The sequence below is a fragment of the Bubalus bubalis genome, chromosome 8 (assembly GCF_019923935.1).
Source record: "Bubalus bubalis isolate 160015118507 breed Murrah chromosome 8, NDDB_SH_1, whole genome shotgun sequence".
Lineage (NCBI taxonomy): Eukaryota > Metazoa > Chordata > Mammalia > Artiodactyla > Bovidae > Bubalus > Bubalus bubalis.
In genome coordinates, this window is record NC_059164.1 from 42990766 (window position 1) to 43010476 (window position 19711).

Sequence of the window (19711 nt, forward strand, 5' to 3'; positions counted from 1 at the left end):
TAATCCATATAAGGAGAAAAATCAGTTATAAGAAATGGATCTAGAAATGACAGAAGTGATATGACTAAAACAGCTATTGTACACAAAATATGATATGTGTATATATATGTTGCATGTATACATATACAGACACACACACACACAGAAAGAAATGCATGTTCATGGATTAGAGACTTAACATGCCCATACCCAAAATAATCTATAGATTCAATGCAATCTCTATCAAAATTTCAAAGGCATTTTTTTCCAGAAATAGAAAAATCCATCCTGAAATTCACATAGAATCTGGAGGGATCCCAGGTGCCCAAAATAATTCTGTAAAAACAAAAACTGGAGGAGTCACACTTTCTGATTTCAAAACATACTACAAAGCTACAGTGTACTCCTGGCATAAAGACAAACAAACTACTGGAACAGAACAGAGCTCAGAGATAAACTCTTGCATATGTGGTCAAATAATCTTTGATAAAAATGCTAAGATCATTTAACGGGGAAAGGACAGCCTCTTCAACAGCGTGTATGCAGAAAGATGGATATACACACGCAAATGAATGAAGGTGGGCCCTTAACTAACACCACATACAAAAATTAACTCAAAGTGGATTAAAGACCTAAAAATAAAACCTAAAGCTATAAAACTCCTAGAAGAAAATTTATGGTTAAACTTCATGACACTACTTGGCAGTGATTTACTTGGTTGTGACACCTAAGGCACAACCTAAGACAGTAAAAGTAAAAATACACAAATGAGACTATATAAAACTTAAAAGTTTTGTGCATCAATGCATATAATCAATAGGGTGAAAGGCAACTTATGGATGAACGAGAATATCTGCAAACTATATACATGATAGTGGGTTAATATCCAGAATATATAAAGAACTACAACTTAAGAGCAAAAAATCAAATATCTCAATTTACAAACGGTAAAGGACTTGAATAGACATTTCTCCAATGATACAGAAATAGCCACCAAGCATATGAAAAGATGCTCAACCTCACCAATCATTCAGTTCAGTTGCTCAGTCGTGTCCGACTCTTTGCAACCCCATGAATCGCAGCACGCCAGGCCTCCCTGTCCATCACCAACTCCCGGAGTTCACTCAGACTCATGTCCATTGAGTCAGTGATGCCATCCAGCCATCTCATCCTCTGTCGTCCCCTTCTCCTCCTGCCCCCAATCCCTCCCAGCATCAGGGTCTTTTCCAATGAGTCAACTCTTCGCATCATTAGGTAAATGTAAATTAAAACCATAATGAGATATCACTTTTATATCCATTATGATACCTAGTATCAGCAAAATAGAAAATAACAAGTGTTGACAAAGATGTGAAAAAGTTGGAAACCATGTACACTATTGGTGCAATGCTGAAGTGGCACAATCACTACAGAAAATAGTATGGAGATTCCTCAAAAAATTTGAAAATAGAACTACCAAATGATCCAGCAATTTTGCCTTTGGAAAGTAAAAGTGTTAGTTGCTCTGTCATGCCTGACTCTTTGCAACCCCACTGACTGCAACTCACCAGGCTCCTTTACCCATGGGATTTTCCAGGCAAGGACATTGGAACGGTTTGCCATTTCCTTCTCCAGGGGATCTTCCCAACCCAGGGATCGAACCTGAGTCTTCTGCACTACAGGCAGATTCTTTACCGACTGAGCTTTGCTTTTGGGGATATATCCGAAAGAAGCATGGTCTTGAAGACATATTCGCATATCCATGTTTACAGCAGTAATATTCACAACAGCCAAGCAATGAAAATAACCCACATGTCCCCCAATGGATGAATGAATAAAGAAAATTATACAATAGAATATTATTTAGCCTTAAAGGAAATCCTGCCACACATCACAACATGGATGAATCTTGAGGACATTAAACTAAGTGAAATAGTGAAAGTGAAGTCGTTCAGTCGTGTCCGACTCTGCAACCCCGTGGACTGTAGCTCACCAACCTCCTCCATCCATGGGATTCTCCAGGCACGAATACTGGAGTGGGTTGCCATTTCCTTCTCCAAGTGAAATAAGCCAGTCACAAAAAGACCAATGCCGTGTTACCCCATTAATTTGAGGTACCTAGCATAGCCAAGTTCATAGAGACAAAAAACAGAATGGCTTCCTGGGACTGGAGGAAAGAGTAAATAGTAGTTGTTTTTAAGTTGTTTAATGGTTACAGAGTTTCATATTTGCAAGAGGAGAAGTTCTGGAAAGCTGTTTCAAGACAACATTAATGTAATTAACACTACCAAACTGTATACTGACTGAGATGGTAAATTTTATGTACTTTTTAATTACAATTAATAAAAAAAAAAACCTCAGTATAAACTCCATGTATACAGTTGCCCCTCAAAAAACATAGTTTGAATTATGTAGTTTCTCTTAAACACAATTAAAAAAAAAATTACATTACTACATGATCTGTAATTGGTCAAATCTGCAGATGCAGAACCATGACATGGAGTGTTATAAAGTTATACAAAGATTTTTGATTGTGTGAACAGTCAGTCACCACCACTAACCCCCACATCATGCAAGGATCGATTTTATTCAAGAAAGGAGAAGAAAGCCTGAACATATAAAGGAGAAACATTTAAGATACAGACAAGATTCAAATCAAACTTCTAGAAATTAAAATGCCTATTGAGAAAAATACCGTGGGGCTTCAGTGGTGCTTTACTGCTCTACTGGCTGACACAGGAGACTCAGGTTCAATCACTGGTCCAGGAAGATCCCAAATGCTATGAAGCAAGTAAGTCTGTGCTCCACAAATATTCAGCCTGTGCTCCAGAGCCTGGGAGCCGCAACTACTGAGGCCCCCAAGTCCTAGAACCCATGCTGCACAACAGGTGACGCCACCACAATGAGAAGCCCACACACCCCAAATAAAGAGGAGCTGCTGCTTGCTGCAACCAGAGAAAAGCCCAAGCATAGTAACAAAGACCCAGTGCGGCCAAAAGTTAAAAAAATTTTAAAAAGAAAATTTGCTGAATGAGATAATAGCAAATCAGAAAGTGAAAAGATTAGTAATCTTGAGGACAGAGCAAGAGACACTGTCCAAGTTGAAACAAGGAGAGAAAAAAAAAAAAGGGAAGAAAGCATCAGTTAGCTGTGGGACATTATCAAGAAGCATAATATATGAATAACTAGTACCAGAATGGGGAGAAGGCAATGGCACCCCACTCCAGTACTCTTGCTTGGAAAATCCCATTGACGGAGGAGCCTGGCAGGCTGCCGTCTATGGGGTCGCACAGAGTCGGACATGACTGAAGCGACTTAGCAGCAGCAGTACCAGAATGAGAAGAATGAAGAAACAAAACAAAAAAAAATATCTGAAGAAATAATGGACAAATTTCTTCTACATTTGATAAAAACAGTAAAGCTTCAAACCAAGAAGTTCAACAAACCCCAAGCCTAAGAAACATAAGGTACCTAGGTACATCTTACTACAAGTGCTTAAAACAAATGATAAAGAGATCTTAAAAGCAGCCAGAGGAAAAAAACATTATTTTCGGTATAGTGAAATAAGGATAACAGATTCCACATTGGAAAAATGCAATGAGATGACAGTGGTGCAGTATTGTTATACTCCCGGGGAAAAAAACAGAAAGAAAAAAAAAAAGGTGTTGATCTAAATTTCTATATCTGGCAAAAATATATTTTAAAGTATTTTTTCAGACATACAAAAGCTGAAAAAAATTTCATCAGTGATATAGCATCACAACCATTACAATAAATACTAAAGTAAGTATTTCAGGAAAAAGGAAAATACCAGATGGAAAAAGAATTCCAAAGGAAAGAAGAGCCCTAAAAATGGTAAATATGTGGGTAAATGTAAGAGATTTAAAAAAAAAAAAGTTCACTGTACTTAATTGGTCAGTCATGTCCAACTCTTTGTGACCCCATGGACTGCAGCCCGCCAGGCTCCTCTGTCCATGGGGATTCTCCAGGCAAGAATACTGGAGTGGGTTCCCATGCCCTCCTCCAGGGATCTTCAAACCCACGGATCAAATCCAGGTCTCCAGCATTGCAGGTGGATTACTTACCATCTGAGCCACCAATCCCCTTAAAAGACAACTGACCACATAAAGCTGAAAAAGTAGAAACACATTATGGAATTTTAAACACATGTAAAACCAAAATGTATGACAATAGCACACAAGCTGAAAAGAGAAAATCCAAGTGTACCGTTACAAGGCACTTACATGAAATGGAGAGTGGCGTTTTACTCAAAGTAGATGTGATAAGCTAAAGATATATATAGCCACTACAAACAAGCAGCAAAATTTTTTTTCAAGCTACAGATAATTAATTCTCCAATAAAGTATTTATTGAGTATCATAAAAATACTCAAATACAAAAGAAGGTAAAGAAAAAAAAAAGAACAAAGAACAGATGTAACAAATAAGAAACACATTACCAAGAAGGAAGATTTAAACCCAACAAAATAATCACATTAAATGTAAATGGTCTAAATTAACAGCAGAGATTAGAAAGCTGGATTTGAAAGAAAGAAAAGAAAAAGCAAGGTCCAACTATATCCCATGTACCAGAAATCCAGCTTAAATGCAAATAGGTAAAAAGTTTTCAAATGGAAAAAGAGAAATAACACTAACACTACTCAAAACAAAGCTAGAATGGCAATACAAACAAAGTAGACTTCAGAGAAAAGCATATTACCAAAGGTCCATTTCGCAATGACAAAAAGATTCATCAAAAGATAATAATCGTAAATATGCATGCATCGAGTAACAGAACTTCAAACTACCAATATGTGAAGCCAAACTGATCAAACTACAAGGAGAAATTGGCAAGGCCACAATTATAGTCAAAGATTTCAACACCCTTCTCTCAAAAATGAAGACAACAAGCAGACATAAAATATGTAAGGATACAAAAGGCTTGAAAATTTTGTCAGTCAACTTGATCTGATTAGTATTTACAGAACACTCCACCCAACATTCTTTTCAAGCACACATGAATCATTTACCAAGAGAGATGATACTATCATAAAACAAGTCTCAATAAATTTAAAATGACTCAAATCATGCCATGTATGTTCTATGACCACAGTGAAATTAAATCAGAAGTCAACCTCTGAAAAATACCTCAATATTGGGAAACTTGTGTACATACCTTTAAATAACCAACAGATTCAATGAAGAAACCACAAACAAAATCAACAAGGATTTCTGAATTGAACAAAAATGAAAACACGAATATAAACATTTGTGAGTTGCACACCAATCACTATTTAGAGGGGAATTTTATAGCATTAAACATTTGTATTAGAAGACAATAACAGAATAAGTTTACATTTTAAGATTCTAACAAATCAAAAGCAAATAAAATACAAAGTAAACAACAAAATGGAAATAAGAACAGAAATCACTGAAACTGAAAACACAAAATTAATTAAAAAAAAATCTGGCTCTTTGAGAATAGCAACAAAACAAATTTGTAGCCAGACTTAACAGGAAAAAAAGTGAGAAAATACACAAATTAACAGTCAGGAATGAGAAAGAAAACATTACTACAGATCTTAGAGATATAAAAAATATAATAAATGAATATTATGAACATGTATGCCCCTGGATTTAACAATTTAAATTAACAAGTTCCTTGAAAGATACAAACAACTGATGCTTACTCAAAAAGAAATAAATAAATAAAAGAAAAAGAAATAATAAATTAAATAAATAGAATTTAAAGCTAAAATCTTTCCCATAAAGAAAACTCCAGGTTTAAGTATGCTAGCCACTTAAATTCATCTTAAGTTTAAGATATCAATACATGGAGAGGTCAGGTATTTATTAACTATCATGTACAAGCATTACAGATAGAAATTTGATATGGTTATGTTAGTATTTCAGTAAAATCATTCTGGAAGGAAGCTGTGTAGAGAACTGGTTAATATGAGGCTAAATTAAAATCAAAGAGATCTGGGACTTCCTTGGTGGTTCAGTGGTTAAGACTCTGCACTTCTGCAGGGGGCCCAGGTTTGATCTCTGGTCAGGGAACTAAGATCCTGAATGCCTCAAGGTCAAAAGAAAAAAAAGGTAAAGAGACTAGAGACAATAATGAAATGATGAGGACATGAAATAAGTCAGTGGCAATGAGCATTTTTATTAACTCAGAGTAGGTGTTGGGATAGGGCATTAATAAAATAGATAACTAGTAGAGAGAATAAGCAGATGCAGTGACTGACTGGACATAAAAGGTATGGGGAAAAACAGAGTAAGGATATTCCATGATTCCCAGCCTGAACATTAGAAAAGCCATTGACTAGAATAGGCAATACAAGAGGAGAAAAGATATGTTTATTCTTCAACATATGGCACATTTACGACAGCAGGCTCACTCACATACAGCCAGACATCTTGGGAGTGTGAAGTCAAGTGGGCCTTAGGAAGCATCACTACGAACAAAGATAGTGGAGGTGATGGGATTCCAGTTGAGCTATTTCAAATCCTAAAAGATGATGCTCTTAAAGCTCTGCACTCAATATACCAGCAAATTTGGAAAACTCAGCAGTGGCCACAGGACTGGAAAAGGTTAGTTTTCATTCCAATCCCAAAGAAGGGCAATGCCAAAGAATGCACAGACTACCACACAATTGCATTCATTTCACATGCTAGCAAAGTAACACGCAGAATTCTCCAAGCTAGGCTTCAACAGTACATGAACCAAAAACTTCCAGGTGTTCAAGTTGAATTAGAAAAGGCCGAGGAACCAGAGATTAAATTGCCAACATCCACTGGATCACAGAAAAAGCAAACGAATTCCAGAAGAATATTTACTTCTGCTTCACTGACTATGCTAAAGCTTTTGACTGTGTGGATGACAACAAATTGGAAAATTCTTAAAGACAGGGGAATACCAGACCACCTTACCTGTCTCCTAAGAAATCTACATGCAAGTCAAGAAGCAACAGAACTGGACATGGAACAACAGACTGATTCCAAATCGGGAAAGGAGTACGTCAAGGCTGAGTACTGTCACCCTGCTTATTTAACTTATTTGCAGTGTATATCATGTGAAATGCCAGGCTGGATGAAGCACAAGCAGGAATCAAGATTGCCGGGAGAAATATCAATAACCTCAGATATGCAGATGACACCGCCCTTATGGCAGAAAGTGAAGAGAAACTAAAGAGCCTCTTGATGAAGGTGAAAGAGGAGAGTGAAAAAGCTGGCTTAAAGCTCAACATTCAAAAAACAAAGAGATCACAGCATCCAGTCCCATCACGAATAGGCAGGCACACAATGGAAACAGTGAGAGAGTGATTTTCTTGGGCTCCAAAATCACTGCAGATGGCGACTACAATCACCATGTGAAATTAAAAGACGCTTATTCTTTGGAAGAAAAGCTATGATCAACTTAGACAGCATATTAAAAAGCAGAGACATTACTTTGCTGACAGAGGTCCATCTACTCAAAGCTATAGTTTTTCCAGTGGTCATGTATGGATGTGAGAGTTGAACCATAAAGAAGGCTGAGCGCCACAGAATTGATGCTTTTGAACTGTGGTGCTAGAGAAGACTCTTGAGGGTCCCTTGGACTGCAAGGAGATCAAACCAGTCAATGCTCAAGGAAATCAGTCTTGAATATTCACTGGAAGGACTGATATTGAAGCTCCAACACTTGGGCCACCTGATGCGAAGAACTGACTCATTTGAAAAGACCCCAATGTGGGAGAGATTGAAGGCAGGAGGAGAAGGGGACAACAGAGGATGAGATGGTTGGATGGCATCATCAACTCAATGGACATGAGCTACAGCAAGCTCTGGGAGATGGTGAAGGACAGGGAAGCCTAGTGTGCTGCAGTTTACTGGGTGGCAAAGAGTCAGACATGACTAAACAACAACCATGGTACATGTAAACTTTCAGAGGCCAAAAGGTAGACTCTTGTGTGTGTGTGTGCACTCAATTGCTCAGTCGTGTCCAATTCTTTGTGATCCCATGCATTGTAGCCCTCCAGACTCCTCTATCCATGGGATTCTCTAGGCAAGAACACTAAAGTGGGTTGACACTTTCTCCTCCAGGTGATCTTCCCAACTCAGGGATCAAACCCATGTGTCCTGCAGTTTCTGCATTAGTGGGTGGATTCTTCCTGAGACACCTGGGAAGCCGAGCCTATTTATTTGCTCTATCTCGTTTAATGAGTCTGACCTACTTTCTTCAGAAAAAAATTGGGGAATGTGAAGCTCTCTCCCTACCTTTTCCCTTTTTGTTGTATGTGGCTGTAATGATTCAATTCTTTACTGAATTCTGCTTATTACCTATGTAACATCCTTTGCCTCCTTTTAAAGTTTTCACTGTTTGCCATTTTCTGGCTTTCCTGACTCCACTTGAGAATTGTTATTTTTTTTACATTTTTAATATTTATATTATTTTATTTGGCTGTGCTAACTCTTCATTGCAGCATGCGGGCTCTTTACTTGGGCATGTGGGATCTACTTCCCTGACCAGAGATTGAATTCAAGCCCCTTACTTCGGGACTTCAGAGTCCTAGCCATTGGACCACAAGGGAAATCCCAAGAATTGTACTTTTATTTTCTTAAGTACATCCTTTTCAACTTGGTTGAACTGCAGCAACTTTTTTTTTGGCAAGTCTTATAAGCCAGGCCATGTATCAAGTGTTTCACATATATTAGTTCATCTCATTTTCAAAATTTTGCAAAGTATCTCCATTTTATGATTAAATAAAACTAAAACTGTGAAGAAAGCTGAGCACCGAAGAATTGATGCTTTTGAACTGTGGTGTTGGAGAAGACTCTTGAGAGTCCCGTGGACTGCAAGGAGATCCAACCAGTCCATTCTAAAGGAGATCAGTCCTGGGTGTTCATTGGAAGGACTGATGCTAAAGCTGAAACTCCAGTACTTTGGCCACCTCATGCGAAGAGCTGACTCATTGGAAAAGACCCTGATGCTGGGAGGGATTGGGGGCAGGAGGAGAAGGGGACGACAGAGGATGAGATGGCTGGATGGCATCACTGACTCAATGGACGTGAGGCTGAGTGAACTCCAGGAGTTGGTGATGGACAGGGAGGCCTGGCATGCTGCGATTCATAGGACTGCAAAGAGTCAGACACGACTGAGCGACTCAACTGAACTGAACTGAAACCTGAAAAAGATTGCATAGTGAGCTGAAAATTAAGACAACTGGTGGACTGAAGAATTGAAATTTGAACCTAGATCTGTAGAGCACCAAAACTTGTGACACATAACTTTCATAAGCTTTCTGCTACCTTTAAGAGGCCTCTTGCTGAATGTTTGACCAAGGTGATTTCATTCATGAACAAGTGTGCCTACTACATGTCTTCAAAATTTCTGTAGATACACTTTTAATAGCCCCTTTCCCTACTGCTTCTAAAACTGGAAAGCTGCATACAGTGTACTTTTTCTCCTTTACTTCCTCTCATTAAATGTCAAATTTAATCATGTTATGATTATTATCAGGTAGTGGTTCAGCCACAGCCATTTCCTGCCCCAGTTTCTGTTCAAAATGAAGTCCAACATATTTTCTTTCCTAGTCTTCTAAAATTACCTGTTTGAGGAAGCCATTTTTTCATCTGAAAACTCACCTCTATTATTTTGTGTCATTTACGCATCTACATGACACTTAAAAAGTTGGACTAAAAAGGCAGCTTTCCAAAACGTCATTTGACTAAGTATTTTCAACTTAGTTATATGATTTTGGTTATCAGGTGATCCACATTTATAAATCCAATGTGAGTATTTATGGTTCTGTGCTGTCCTGAGGAGAAGACATAAGCATGGGACTTTTTCTCAGGTTTTCAAGGACAGTCTCAATTTAAAACATTCTGTTAGACTGTCACATCTCAAGTTTTGGCTCAGAAAAGATGGTAACATATATGCCAAGGGTAATGTGCAATATTGACTCTACGTGGCAACAGGGTAGGTCAGGTTAAGGAAAGGCAATCACTTAATTAAGACTATTTTACTTTTAATTTCTTTGGTGGCACCCCACATCCTACAGAATCTTAGTTCCCAACTAGGGATCCAACACGCACCTCCTGCAGTGGAAGTGTACCACTGGACATCCAGGGAATTCTCGAGATTATTTTTCTTTTTAAAATAATCCCAAAATACTTCCCTTGAATTAGTCTTCTTTTACTGGTTAGGATGAAATACCATAATGAAATAATGAAATAGTTGCTTGCCTGAACACATTTGGAAGTCAGTTTTAGTAAGTATTAAAAAGTAAATATTAAAAAAGTAACAATTCACACTCTTGAGATATTCTTATAAAGTATATAATTTCTAACTACTAAAATTGCCCAGCCACATTTCTACACAATTATCATTTACATTTGGCCTTTGCAAATACTTTGTATACAGAGCCACAATTACTTGCCATTCCCATAACAATCCATATTCCCGTTCTGAGACCCTGCCTCTGGTTCTGTGTGTTCTATCTGTGTTGATGCCCTTCCTCCCCACTAATAAAAGTTATCAGTCACCCTTTAAGGCTCCAGAGATAGCACCCGGTAAACCTCCAACCCATCTCAACTCTTCAATTTATTTGTTTTTTATTCCTCATTCAGGACTTTATTCATCCAATACCAATAAGCCAGTACTTTACAAATTTTGCTTAATATTAATACTCCCCTTTGAAGTATTATTCTCTCCACTTAACAGGTAAGGAAACTAAACATGAATGAAATTTGATATCATATTCCAGGTCACAAAGCAAAACAGGAATTCAAATGCTGGTCTGAACTTTAACTCAATTCTCTTTCCATGAAACCACAGACTTTATGGCACTCTCTTATAGTACAATATACACTGTATTGTATTACCATTATTTGTTCACATCTCTCTCTCTCACTAAAGGGATGTTCCTCAAAGACAAGGAAGGACTCCACCCTTACATTCCAGCAATAGTCAACAGTGCTTACTGTACAGTGATCGCAAAGTGTTACCAAATATTAAGTTTATTCTGCAGCATTATTTTCCACTGATCAGTCGCCTTCAACCACATCTGTATGAAGCCATTTTTACTGTGATGGTAAAATACAACAGTTTGGAATACAGGCTTTGTAATTAGATCGCTTAGATGTGAATTTCACCTCTAAACTTATCTGAGAAATCTTAAACACATATGTTAACTACGTTAACTCATAGGAGGACAGTAATCACTGTAGCTACCTCTTTTAGGATTATAATGATTAAATGAGGTAATACAGAGGCAAATGAACTATTTTTTTGATCCTCATTTTTTTCTACATGCTACCCTAAATTTTCTTCAGCTCAGTCTAGGGAATCCTTTTTCATTATAAATTCTTGAAATGTTGGTATTACTCAAGTCATAAAGAAATAAATAATTCCATTTGCAGCAACATGAATGGACCTACAGACTGTCATACTGAGTGAAGTCAGACAGAGAAAAACAAATACATGATATCACTTATATGTGGAATATTTAAAAAGGGTACAAATGAACTTATCAACAGAACAGAAATAGTTACAGACGTAGAAGACAACTTATGGTTATTGGGTGTAAAGGGGAGGGATAAATTAGAAAACTGGGACTGACATATAGACACTACTACATATAAAACAGGTAATAAGGATTTACTGAACAGCACAGGAAACTCTACTCAATACTTATAATAGCCTACACAGGAAAAGCGTCTAAAAAAGAGTGGATATATGTATAACTGATTCACTTTGCTGTACACCTGAAACTAACAACATTGTAAATCAACTATATCCAATAAAAACTTAAAAAAAAAATTCCTTGCAATTTTGAATGAAATGGACTAGCCAAAAAGGTTCATGGCTTAAAAATTGGTCAGGTCACTTAACTTGACTTTTATAGCCAACTGGCCAGTGCCAGTTTGGATTCAAAAAAAAGTTTATTCTTGGAAGCCTGACCATGCAAGAGTGTCCCCATTGTATATTATATTTGCTCACCTCATTTTCAAGCCCTACCAGAAACTTTGAAAATTAGAACACAGACACTTTCTACTTTATTACCACCTAACTTAATACTGCCACCTCATGTGAAGAGATGACTCACTGGAAAAGACCCTGATGCTGGGAGGGATTGGGGGCAGGAGGAGAAGGGGACGACAGAGGATGAGATGGCTGGATGGTATCACTGACTCGATGGACATGAGTCTGGGTGAACTCCAGGAGTTGGTGATGGACAGGGAGGCCTGGCTGCTGCGATTCATGGGGTCGCAAAGAGTCGGACACGACTGAGCGACTGAACTGAACTGAACTTAATACTACCTAGGATGCACACAGACAACTAAATTGTGAGGGAGGCATGCTCTTTTCCCAACAAGAAAACGCTCCTGGAACCACCTGTGTTCTGGCCTCAGACATAACTCATTCTCCCCACACCTGCAAGATTTCTCTGGAATCTAGAGGATAAGTCACCGCACCGGAGAGGGACTATCCACTGCCATCCCTTAAACTTAGCAGCGGTTACTCCAAAAAGTTAGGATTTTATATTGTTATGCTATTTTTATGGATCTTTAGACTAAAGTGTGTAATTTCCAAATTTTTAGAATTTCCCCCTTAAAGCTTTTAAAAGCTATCAGTTTGGGGGGAAAAAAGTTTTTTAAAATACATAACCCCTTGAAACAAGAGCAAATACTAAAGCTACAGCCACAATCTCAAAGGGGGCGGGGGGACAAATTTTCAAAAGTCTAGTTGGCTAAAGCTAAACAAAAATTATAAAATCAAAGTACCACAAATAACAGACTAATATCAAAGTAAGCAGGATATACTATTAACAAACTAGGCAAGTGTAAATGACAAAACACTTAATACAGTCACACGAATTTTTAAATTACTTGGTACATGTCAACAGATACTGAGATTAAGAAATTGTCTCAGATTCTGTAGTTCCCTACTCAGTACATGTTGTTATAAAGCAGGTCCTTTTTTGAGGGGGAGGGGGACCACACTAAAAATTAAAAGGGTATCAGATTACCGACAGAATACTCTCCAAAGTTCTAAAAGGAGACACTGCATTAGAAAGCCATGACCTGAAGGAACAATACCAAAACACTGGCTGTCAACATGAGACAGAATAAAATAAGAAAATGTGAAGCACGCCGATGGACCGCGGCATTGTTTCCAGACAAGAAATACCCCTTTAAGGCCCACGCCAAGGATTTCAGCACCCGCTCCGCAGTCAGTCCTGGAATCAGAAAACTGTTGCCCTCTCAGTGAGGGCAGGGCAGCGACCCCCGCCAGCCGGCTTTCAGCGCGCACAGAGTCGCCCCCTTCTTCAGAGCTCGCTGCTCCGGCCGCTAGCTGGCCGCTCCCCTCGGGCCGGGACTCGGCCACCCGCTGGCCGCACACGCCCTCGGACCCGACGCGCCCCCAACAGAACGCCACGGGAAGGAAGCGAAGGAGAGGGGCCTTGAGAAGGGGCGGGAGGAGCGAGAGGCGGCGCTGCGATTCGGGTCGTCACCATCCACGCTCGAGAACTGCCCGGGTTCAGGAGGAGGAAAACTGAGCCTCCGCCGCCGGCCAAATGATAGGACCCCGGAGCGCAGGTGCCGGCGGCTGCCCGACGAAGTCACGGGCCGGGAGGACGATGCGTTGACCCCGGAGCCCCCACCTCCATCCCACTCGCCGCTCTCCTCGCTCATCCACCTTCATCTTCGGCTTATGTCAGAACCCAACGACCTCCACACGGCCCGCCCGAGCGTGGAGGTGATGCCGGCTCTTACCTTAGGAAAGGGCGCGGCGCCGTGCCGCTAGAGGCGGCTAGGGTGCGCGCGGGAGACACCGAGGCGAGCGCCACCGCCGCCGCGGGAGCCTGAGGAGTCACAACGAAGCTGCCCGCGGGCGCGCCGCCTCCAGATCCGCCGCCCCACCCCCTCTCCCGCAGGATTTTGCGCCGGCGTCTCCGCGCTCTGACTGGTAGAGCCAGAGGAGGGGAGGGGCGCCCCGCGGGGGCGGGGCTGAGCGCTGCAAAGTCTAATTGGCATCTGTAGGCCCAATGGGACCACGGACGCTCCCGGCTTTGCTTAGACTGACTTTCCTGCTAGCCCGTAGCAGTCAAGAGGCGGGCCCAGTGGCTTCTTTTATAGCCATCATTTTGACAAACCGGATTGTACGAAAAAGTCGGTTGGTTTGCACTGGCGGCTGAATGGCCCAATTAATTCAGGGGAGGGAGCTTCTGAGCTCTCTGATTGGCGTTCTCTCTACCTATAGGAGAGGCCCAGGCGGTTAGACCCTGCCCCGGATGTGGGCGCGGCTCTGAGGTACACCCAAGAGAGCCTGTACTGTGGTCGTTTGAGGAGGCGGAATTGAGGTCCCTTTTTCTTGACTATCATGTGATGGCTTCTGGATTTAATGGGGGGAGAAGTGTGGAAAAGGCCAAGGATCCAAACTGGCGAATTTCCTGATCTTCGAGCCCCTCTCCGCTCTCCAGACAGCGGAACTGCCGGGTGAGTCCAGGGCTCCGACGAGCCGGCATACCCCGAAGTGCACTGGCCCCCCGCCCCCTACCCTGTGTCTGCCTCCCTCGTCGCCGCGCCCATCCCCTCACCCTCCAGACCCAAATACACCGGAGTGGCACCAGGCTTCTGTTTGCGTTGTGGATCATATCGTACAAGAACTGCGTTCAACTCCAAAATGTACTGGGCCCGCAGTGCAGAATGGGGGGAGTTCGGATAGGGCGCCGCTGTCGGACCGTCGGCGTTTGAAGTTGAAGGGTAAGGATAGTTTAGGAACCCCCTTAGGAACGCCCTGAAGTTCTAGAGACAAGTAGGCCCGAAAATCAGGTAAATGTAAGCAGAACGCTGTTCCTTTGAAGGATGGTCAGGTTGGCCAAGGTTGTTGAAGTAGGTACCTTTCGAAAGTGACTCATTATCTGGAGGAATTCTTTGTTGTGGGCTCATTAAGCAAAACTGTCTTTGGGATAGGACGAGTTCATATGGAAGTGTACTGACAGTCGCGAGAAGGAAAATGGAAATGGTGTGGCAACCACCACGGACAAGTTATCGGGTCCACCCACACCTGATACCGAGATGCTGGACCTGTGTGGGGGCAGGGCCCTTTAGATTTCCATTTAGGGGCAGCGCAGGTGTTAGGCGGATAGGCGGTATATACTTAACTGTCTTCAGGTGCAAAACATAATCACGAATGAAAAATACTTTAAAAAATTTTGGAGTATGCAGCTCCCCCACCCTCCTTAAAAGAGAAAGAAGAGAAGTAGTAGGAAACAAATATAATAAATTAATGGAGGTTTATTAATAAATCGGAGTTGTCATCATTGTACCCCAGCACCCATGATCCTTCAAGCATCATTTAAATATCAATAGAGTGCTTTTAGTGAAAGTGCACACAAAACTTTGTTGCATCCCACATTAAAAAAACTTGTAGCCACAAGGTTGTTTTTTTGCAGTCGTTTGACCTCCAATCTTAAAGCACCTGCTTTGAATGCAGTTACCCTTATTGAGTTACTACTCAGACCTATGTTGAGGGGGGGAAGTGGAAAGCTTGACTCATTTAATGGCTGGCTGATAGAAGTTATGTTTAAGCAAATGTATTATCATAAACTTTTTTAAAAGTTAACAAAAACGGCCAGAGGGATTGGAAACTGGAATTGAGCAAATTCAATTTACAGTATGAAACCCATCTGTAGTTACTAATCAGTACATACCTCTCCACCTCTTCTTCCAAATTTGGTTCCACATCCCATTATGGCAGCCTCTGGCCAGGAAAGGACCAGCACAGAAAATGCCTTCCTGGGAACAAAAGCATCTGTTTTTCATACTGCAGTATGAAGTATCTTCACGCTAAGTAAACAAATTGAGTGCAAGCAGATGGGTTATATAGAGGAAAGAAGGGAGCTTGGAGACTCAGATCATTACTGAAATGAAACAGATATATATACTCTTGCACCATGATAGCTACCCACTGTTTAAAGTAGTAAAGATGTAACAATCAAAGTTAGTCCTAAAATATAACTACTTAAAGATGATAGGCTAGGACATTTGATTTATCTAGCCAGTTTCCTCCCTTTTTCCTTATTTCTTGTCTTCCTGCATTTTTACTTCTGTTACCATCCCCATTACCTGCTTATCTTTTCCTCTTGCAATCTCCTATGCTGTCTCATCCTCAGTCTATCATTCCCCAGTGGCTTATTTCCTTTTGTTTATAATTTCTATCCTTTACTGAAAATCTCTTCTTGATCCTTCATCATTATCATTGTAAGTCTTACCTTTCATTTTCTCTTCTCCCAGTGTTTCAGAGGAATAAAATGTCACCTGTTTGCATTTCGTTATCTTCTGTTAGCTCCTCACCTAACTTCATGCAACCTTGCTTCTGACTTGCCATTCTGTTTACCCTTTTTCCAGATGGTCACAAGACTGATATAAAAATTGGAATAAATATGGAACATACTGTAAACCTGTATGTGAAGATTAAATGTGTTTATACTTAAGTATTACAGATTGATGGATTCCTATCAAAATTCCGAGTTTTTTAAATTTAGTGATTTTAGCATTGAAAAACTGGAAGGGCCAGTAAGAGAAAATATTTTGGAGAAGAAAATAGTAAGTAGATACTAGGCCTCCCAGATATTAGAATGTATCTAGTAACAGTGATACAGTACTAGTGCAAAACAGACATTGATCAGTAAGACAGGATAGGAAGGTAAGAAATAGCTCCAATTATTAAACAATTTAGCATCTAATAATCACAAGTTTTTTAAGTGGTTTTGATTATTGAGTAGCAAGTAGTAAAAAAGCTATATACCACAAACCAAAAAATGGGTATTACTAAAAAGTTTTAGACTAAGAAAATAGGTATTTATAATAACTTTGAGAAAATTTGATTAAAAAATGTAAGACCCATGGATTAAGCTATACGAAAATCCAGTGTTACCAATGGGTTCTATGTTACTTGGCCCAGTGAACTCTGTACAATCATAGTTCTACCTAACGTTGTAATTTTTTTTAACTGTTCCCTCCTTATTAAAACTCCTCTCCTGGCTTTATACCACCCTTTCTTTGATTTTGAATGCTTTTTCTTAGTATTCCTTGATAATGAAAATTAATAGGTGTGCAAATGTACAAAGAAAGGTTAATTAAGAACATCCCTGAGGTACAGGAAAAAGATCCTGAGTGCCTGCATTTGTGTGAAAAACAAGAAAAACAGGCTGTTTTTAAAACATCTTGAATAGAACTTATACCCAGTGGATATACTAAAAATTGTATTTTGTCACAGCTGTATGGAATGATGGATGTGATGTTGTCAAAGATGGCTACAAATTTGATGGATTATGAAAGGGAGATGATAAAGTGTTTTCAAAATTAGGAAATCTATGAGAGAAAAAGAGCCAGCTTTGTAAACCAGGAATAGAAATAATTTTTTTCTGGTACCAAAATTTAAGATCTTGACTTTTTTTTTTCCTTCTCTTAGGGTATATTTTCCTTTTTTCGACCCTGCAACAGCTTCTTTAAATTGTTTAAATGAGAATGTCCTTGGCTCAGAGAGTACTACTCACCTGGCTTTTCACATTACTCTTCTTGATCATGTTGGTGTTGAAACTGGATGAGAAGGCACCTTGGAACTGGTTCCTCATATTTATTCCAGTCTGGATATTTGATACTATCCTTCTTGTCATGCTGATTGTGAAAATGGCTGGACGATGTAAGTCTGGCTTTGACCCTCGACATGGATCACACAATATTAAAAAAAAAGCCTGGTACCTCATTGCAATGTTACTTAAATTAGCCTTCTGTCTTGCACTCTGTGCTAAACTGGAACAGTTTACTACCATGAATCTGTCCTATGTCTTCATTCCTTTATGGGCCTTACTGGCTGGGGCTTTGATAGAACTTGGATATAACGTCTTTTTTGTGAGAGACTGACTTCTAAGGACATCTGCTCATTTTATTGCTGTTCAGCAAGCTATTATTAAAGTGTACTGAATCTTTGCAAGCTTGAAGAATGCCAGAGAACTGAGAAAAATACCAAATGTAATTTTATACTGCTCCCATTAAAATAGTCTTGGTGACTTCTAGTTGACCCCAAACTTAATCATTCAATATTTGAGTTATTAATACCCTTATTGTTCTATATGAATAAAGTTTGTTTTGGATCTTATGTTTCTACTTGACTCTTGAATAATCTGCTTTAAGTATGTGGTCAATATTAAAAGTACGTAAACAAAGTAAGTAAAAGCCTTTAGTAAGTAAAGTAAAAGTAAGTAAAAGCCTTTAAAGTAAGTAAAAAGCCTTTAGTCTACACATTTGAATAGACATTTAATATATCATGGCCCCATTATGACCATGTAAATAGTCATTTGTGCTTCTCAATTATGAAGAAAACCTAGTTACTGAAATAACTGGGGTGCCACTTAAGGTTTATATTCAGAAAGAATCTAAAAGTTTTGAGTTTTTTCATTTGTGTTTTTTATCTAGGCTACCTTCATTGTTATCTTCGCCTTCCATTTGGAACAAATAAATTAGAGATAGAATATTAAAAACTGAGCAGAAGCTTGCCTCTTCCTAATGTTAGGGGAACCATCCATCCCATTTATGTCAGGACAGTCCAGGTTATGCCTATTGGTCTGGGGTCTCAGGGACGTAGTTCCCCTTTAATTCTTACAAGTGTCTTGGTTTGAAAAATTACACATGCCCCTACCATAGTACTTAAACAATTCCAGTGAAACATAGGTGGCAGTAGGGCTTCCCCAGTGGCTCAGAATCGGCCTGCAGTGCAAGAGATGCAGGGTTGGATCCCTGGGTCAGGGAATATCCCCTGGAGAAGGAAATGGCAATTCACTCCAGTATTCTTGCCTGGAGAATCCCATGGAAGCGACTTAGCAGGCACATAGGTGGCAGTACTTAAAAGAATTCCGGAGTCCACAACCCGAAAGCAGGGTCAGGGTGGTTATTTTTGCCCTATACAGTCCTCTTAGCTTTGGGAGTCTCTAAAGTACTATTGTGTTCATTTTAAAAATATCTAACAAGAAAATGATTTCTGGCTGCTAGTACTTGAGGGTGTTACTAGCTCAGTCGTGCCCAACTCTTTGTGACCCCATGGACAGTAGCCTGCAAGGCTACTCTGTCCATGGAATTGTCCATGCAAGAATACTGGATTGGGCTGTCATTCCCTTCTCCAGGGGATCTTCCTGACCCAGGGATCAAGCCCAGGTCTCCGCGTTGCAGGCAGATTGTTTACCATCTGAGCCACCAAGGAAGCTTGAGAAGATTGCTTAGAGAATTGTGATCTAGTTCTCCCTGGTGGTTTAGAGGGTAAAGCGTCGGCCTGCAATGCAGAAGACCCAGGTTCAATCTCTGAGTCAGGAAGATTCCCTGGAGAAAGAAATGGCAACCCACTCCAGTACTCTTGCCTGGAAAATCCCCTGGACGGAATAGCCTGGGAGGCTGCAGTCCATGGGGGTCGCAAAGAGTCAGACACGACTGAGTGAGTTCACTTTCCTTTCCTTCCTTCTTTGTAGACCGATAACGTGACAAAGTTTCAGACACAACACTACAAACTAATACTGCTTAACTCTTCATTTGAAACTACAGAGCTAGGTTAAATGAAAAAACAAAAAAAAAGATTACAAATGTTTTCCTATCTTATAATTGGTATATATTAGTATTTTGGATATGTAAAAATAGGATTAAGAAGATAGTTAATATGGGGAACATAATGTTCCAAGACTTAACTAGGTATTCCTAATTCAGCTGAGAGATCT

General features: G+C 39.9%; 2 protein-coding genes across 11 annotated transcripts in view; one reads left to right on the forward strand and one right to left on the reverse strand.

Annotated features, from left to right (window-relative positions):
- PHTF2 (putative homeodomain transcription factor 2) overlaps positions 1-13983 on the reverse strand; it is a 161664-nt gene extending 147681 nt beyond the window's left edge. For all 10 annotated transcript variants that reach the window (XM_044947151.2, XM_044947152.2, XM_006049873.4 and 7 more), the window contains exon 1: positions 13719-13983. The gene's annotated coding sequence lies outside the window, so the exon portion shown is untranslated. The remainder of the gene's footprint in view (positions 1-13718) is intronic.
- Positions 13984-14109: 126 nt separating this feature from the next.
- TMEM60 (transmembrane protein 60) lies at positions 14110-18108 on the forward strand. The gene is made up of 2 exons (XM_006049871.3): positions 14110-14441; positions 17422-18108. Exon 2 carries the CDS (start codon positions 17472-17474, stop codon positions 17871-17873), a length of 402 nt encoding a protein of 133 aa, XP_006049933.1. The 5' UTR covers positions 14110-14441; positions 17422-17471; the 3' UTR covers positions 17874-18108.
- The last annotated feature ends 1603 nt before the right edge of the window (positions 18109-19711 follow it).

Bases quoted from the DNA above. Each gene is read 5' to 3' on its own strand.
- TMEM60 (XM_006049871.3), top strand. From the start codon at position 17,472: ATGAGAATGTCCTTGGCTCAGAGAGTACTACTCACCTGGCTTTTCACA.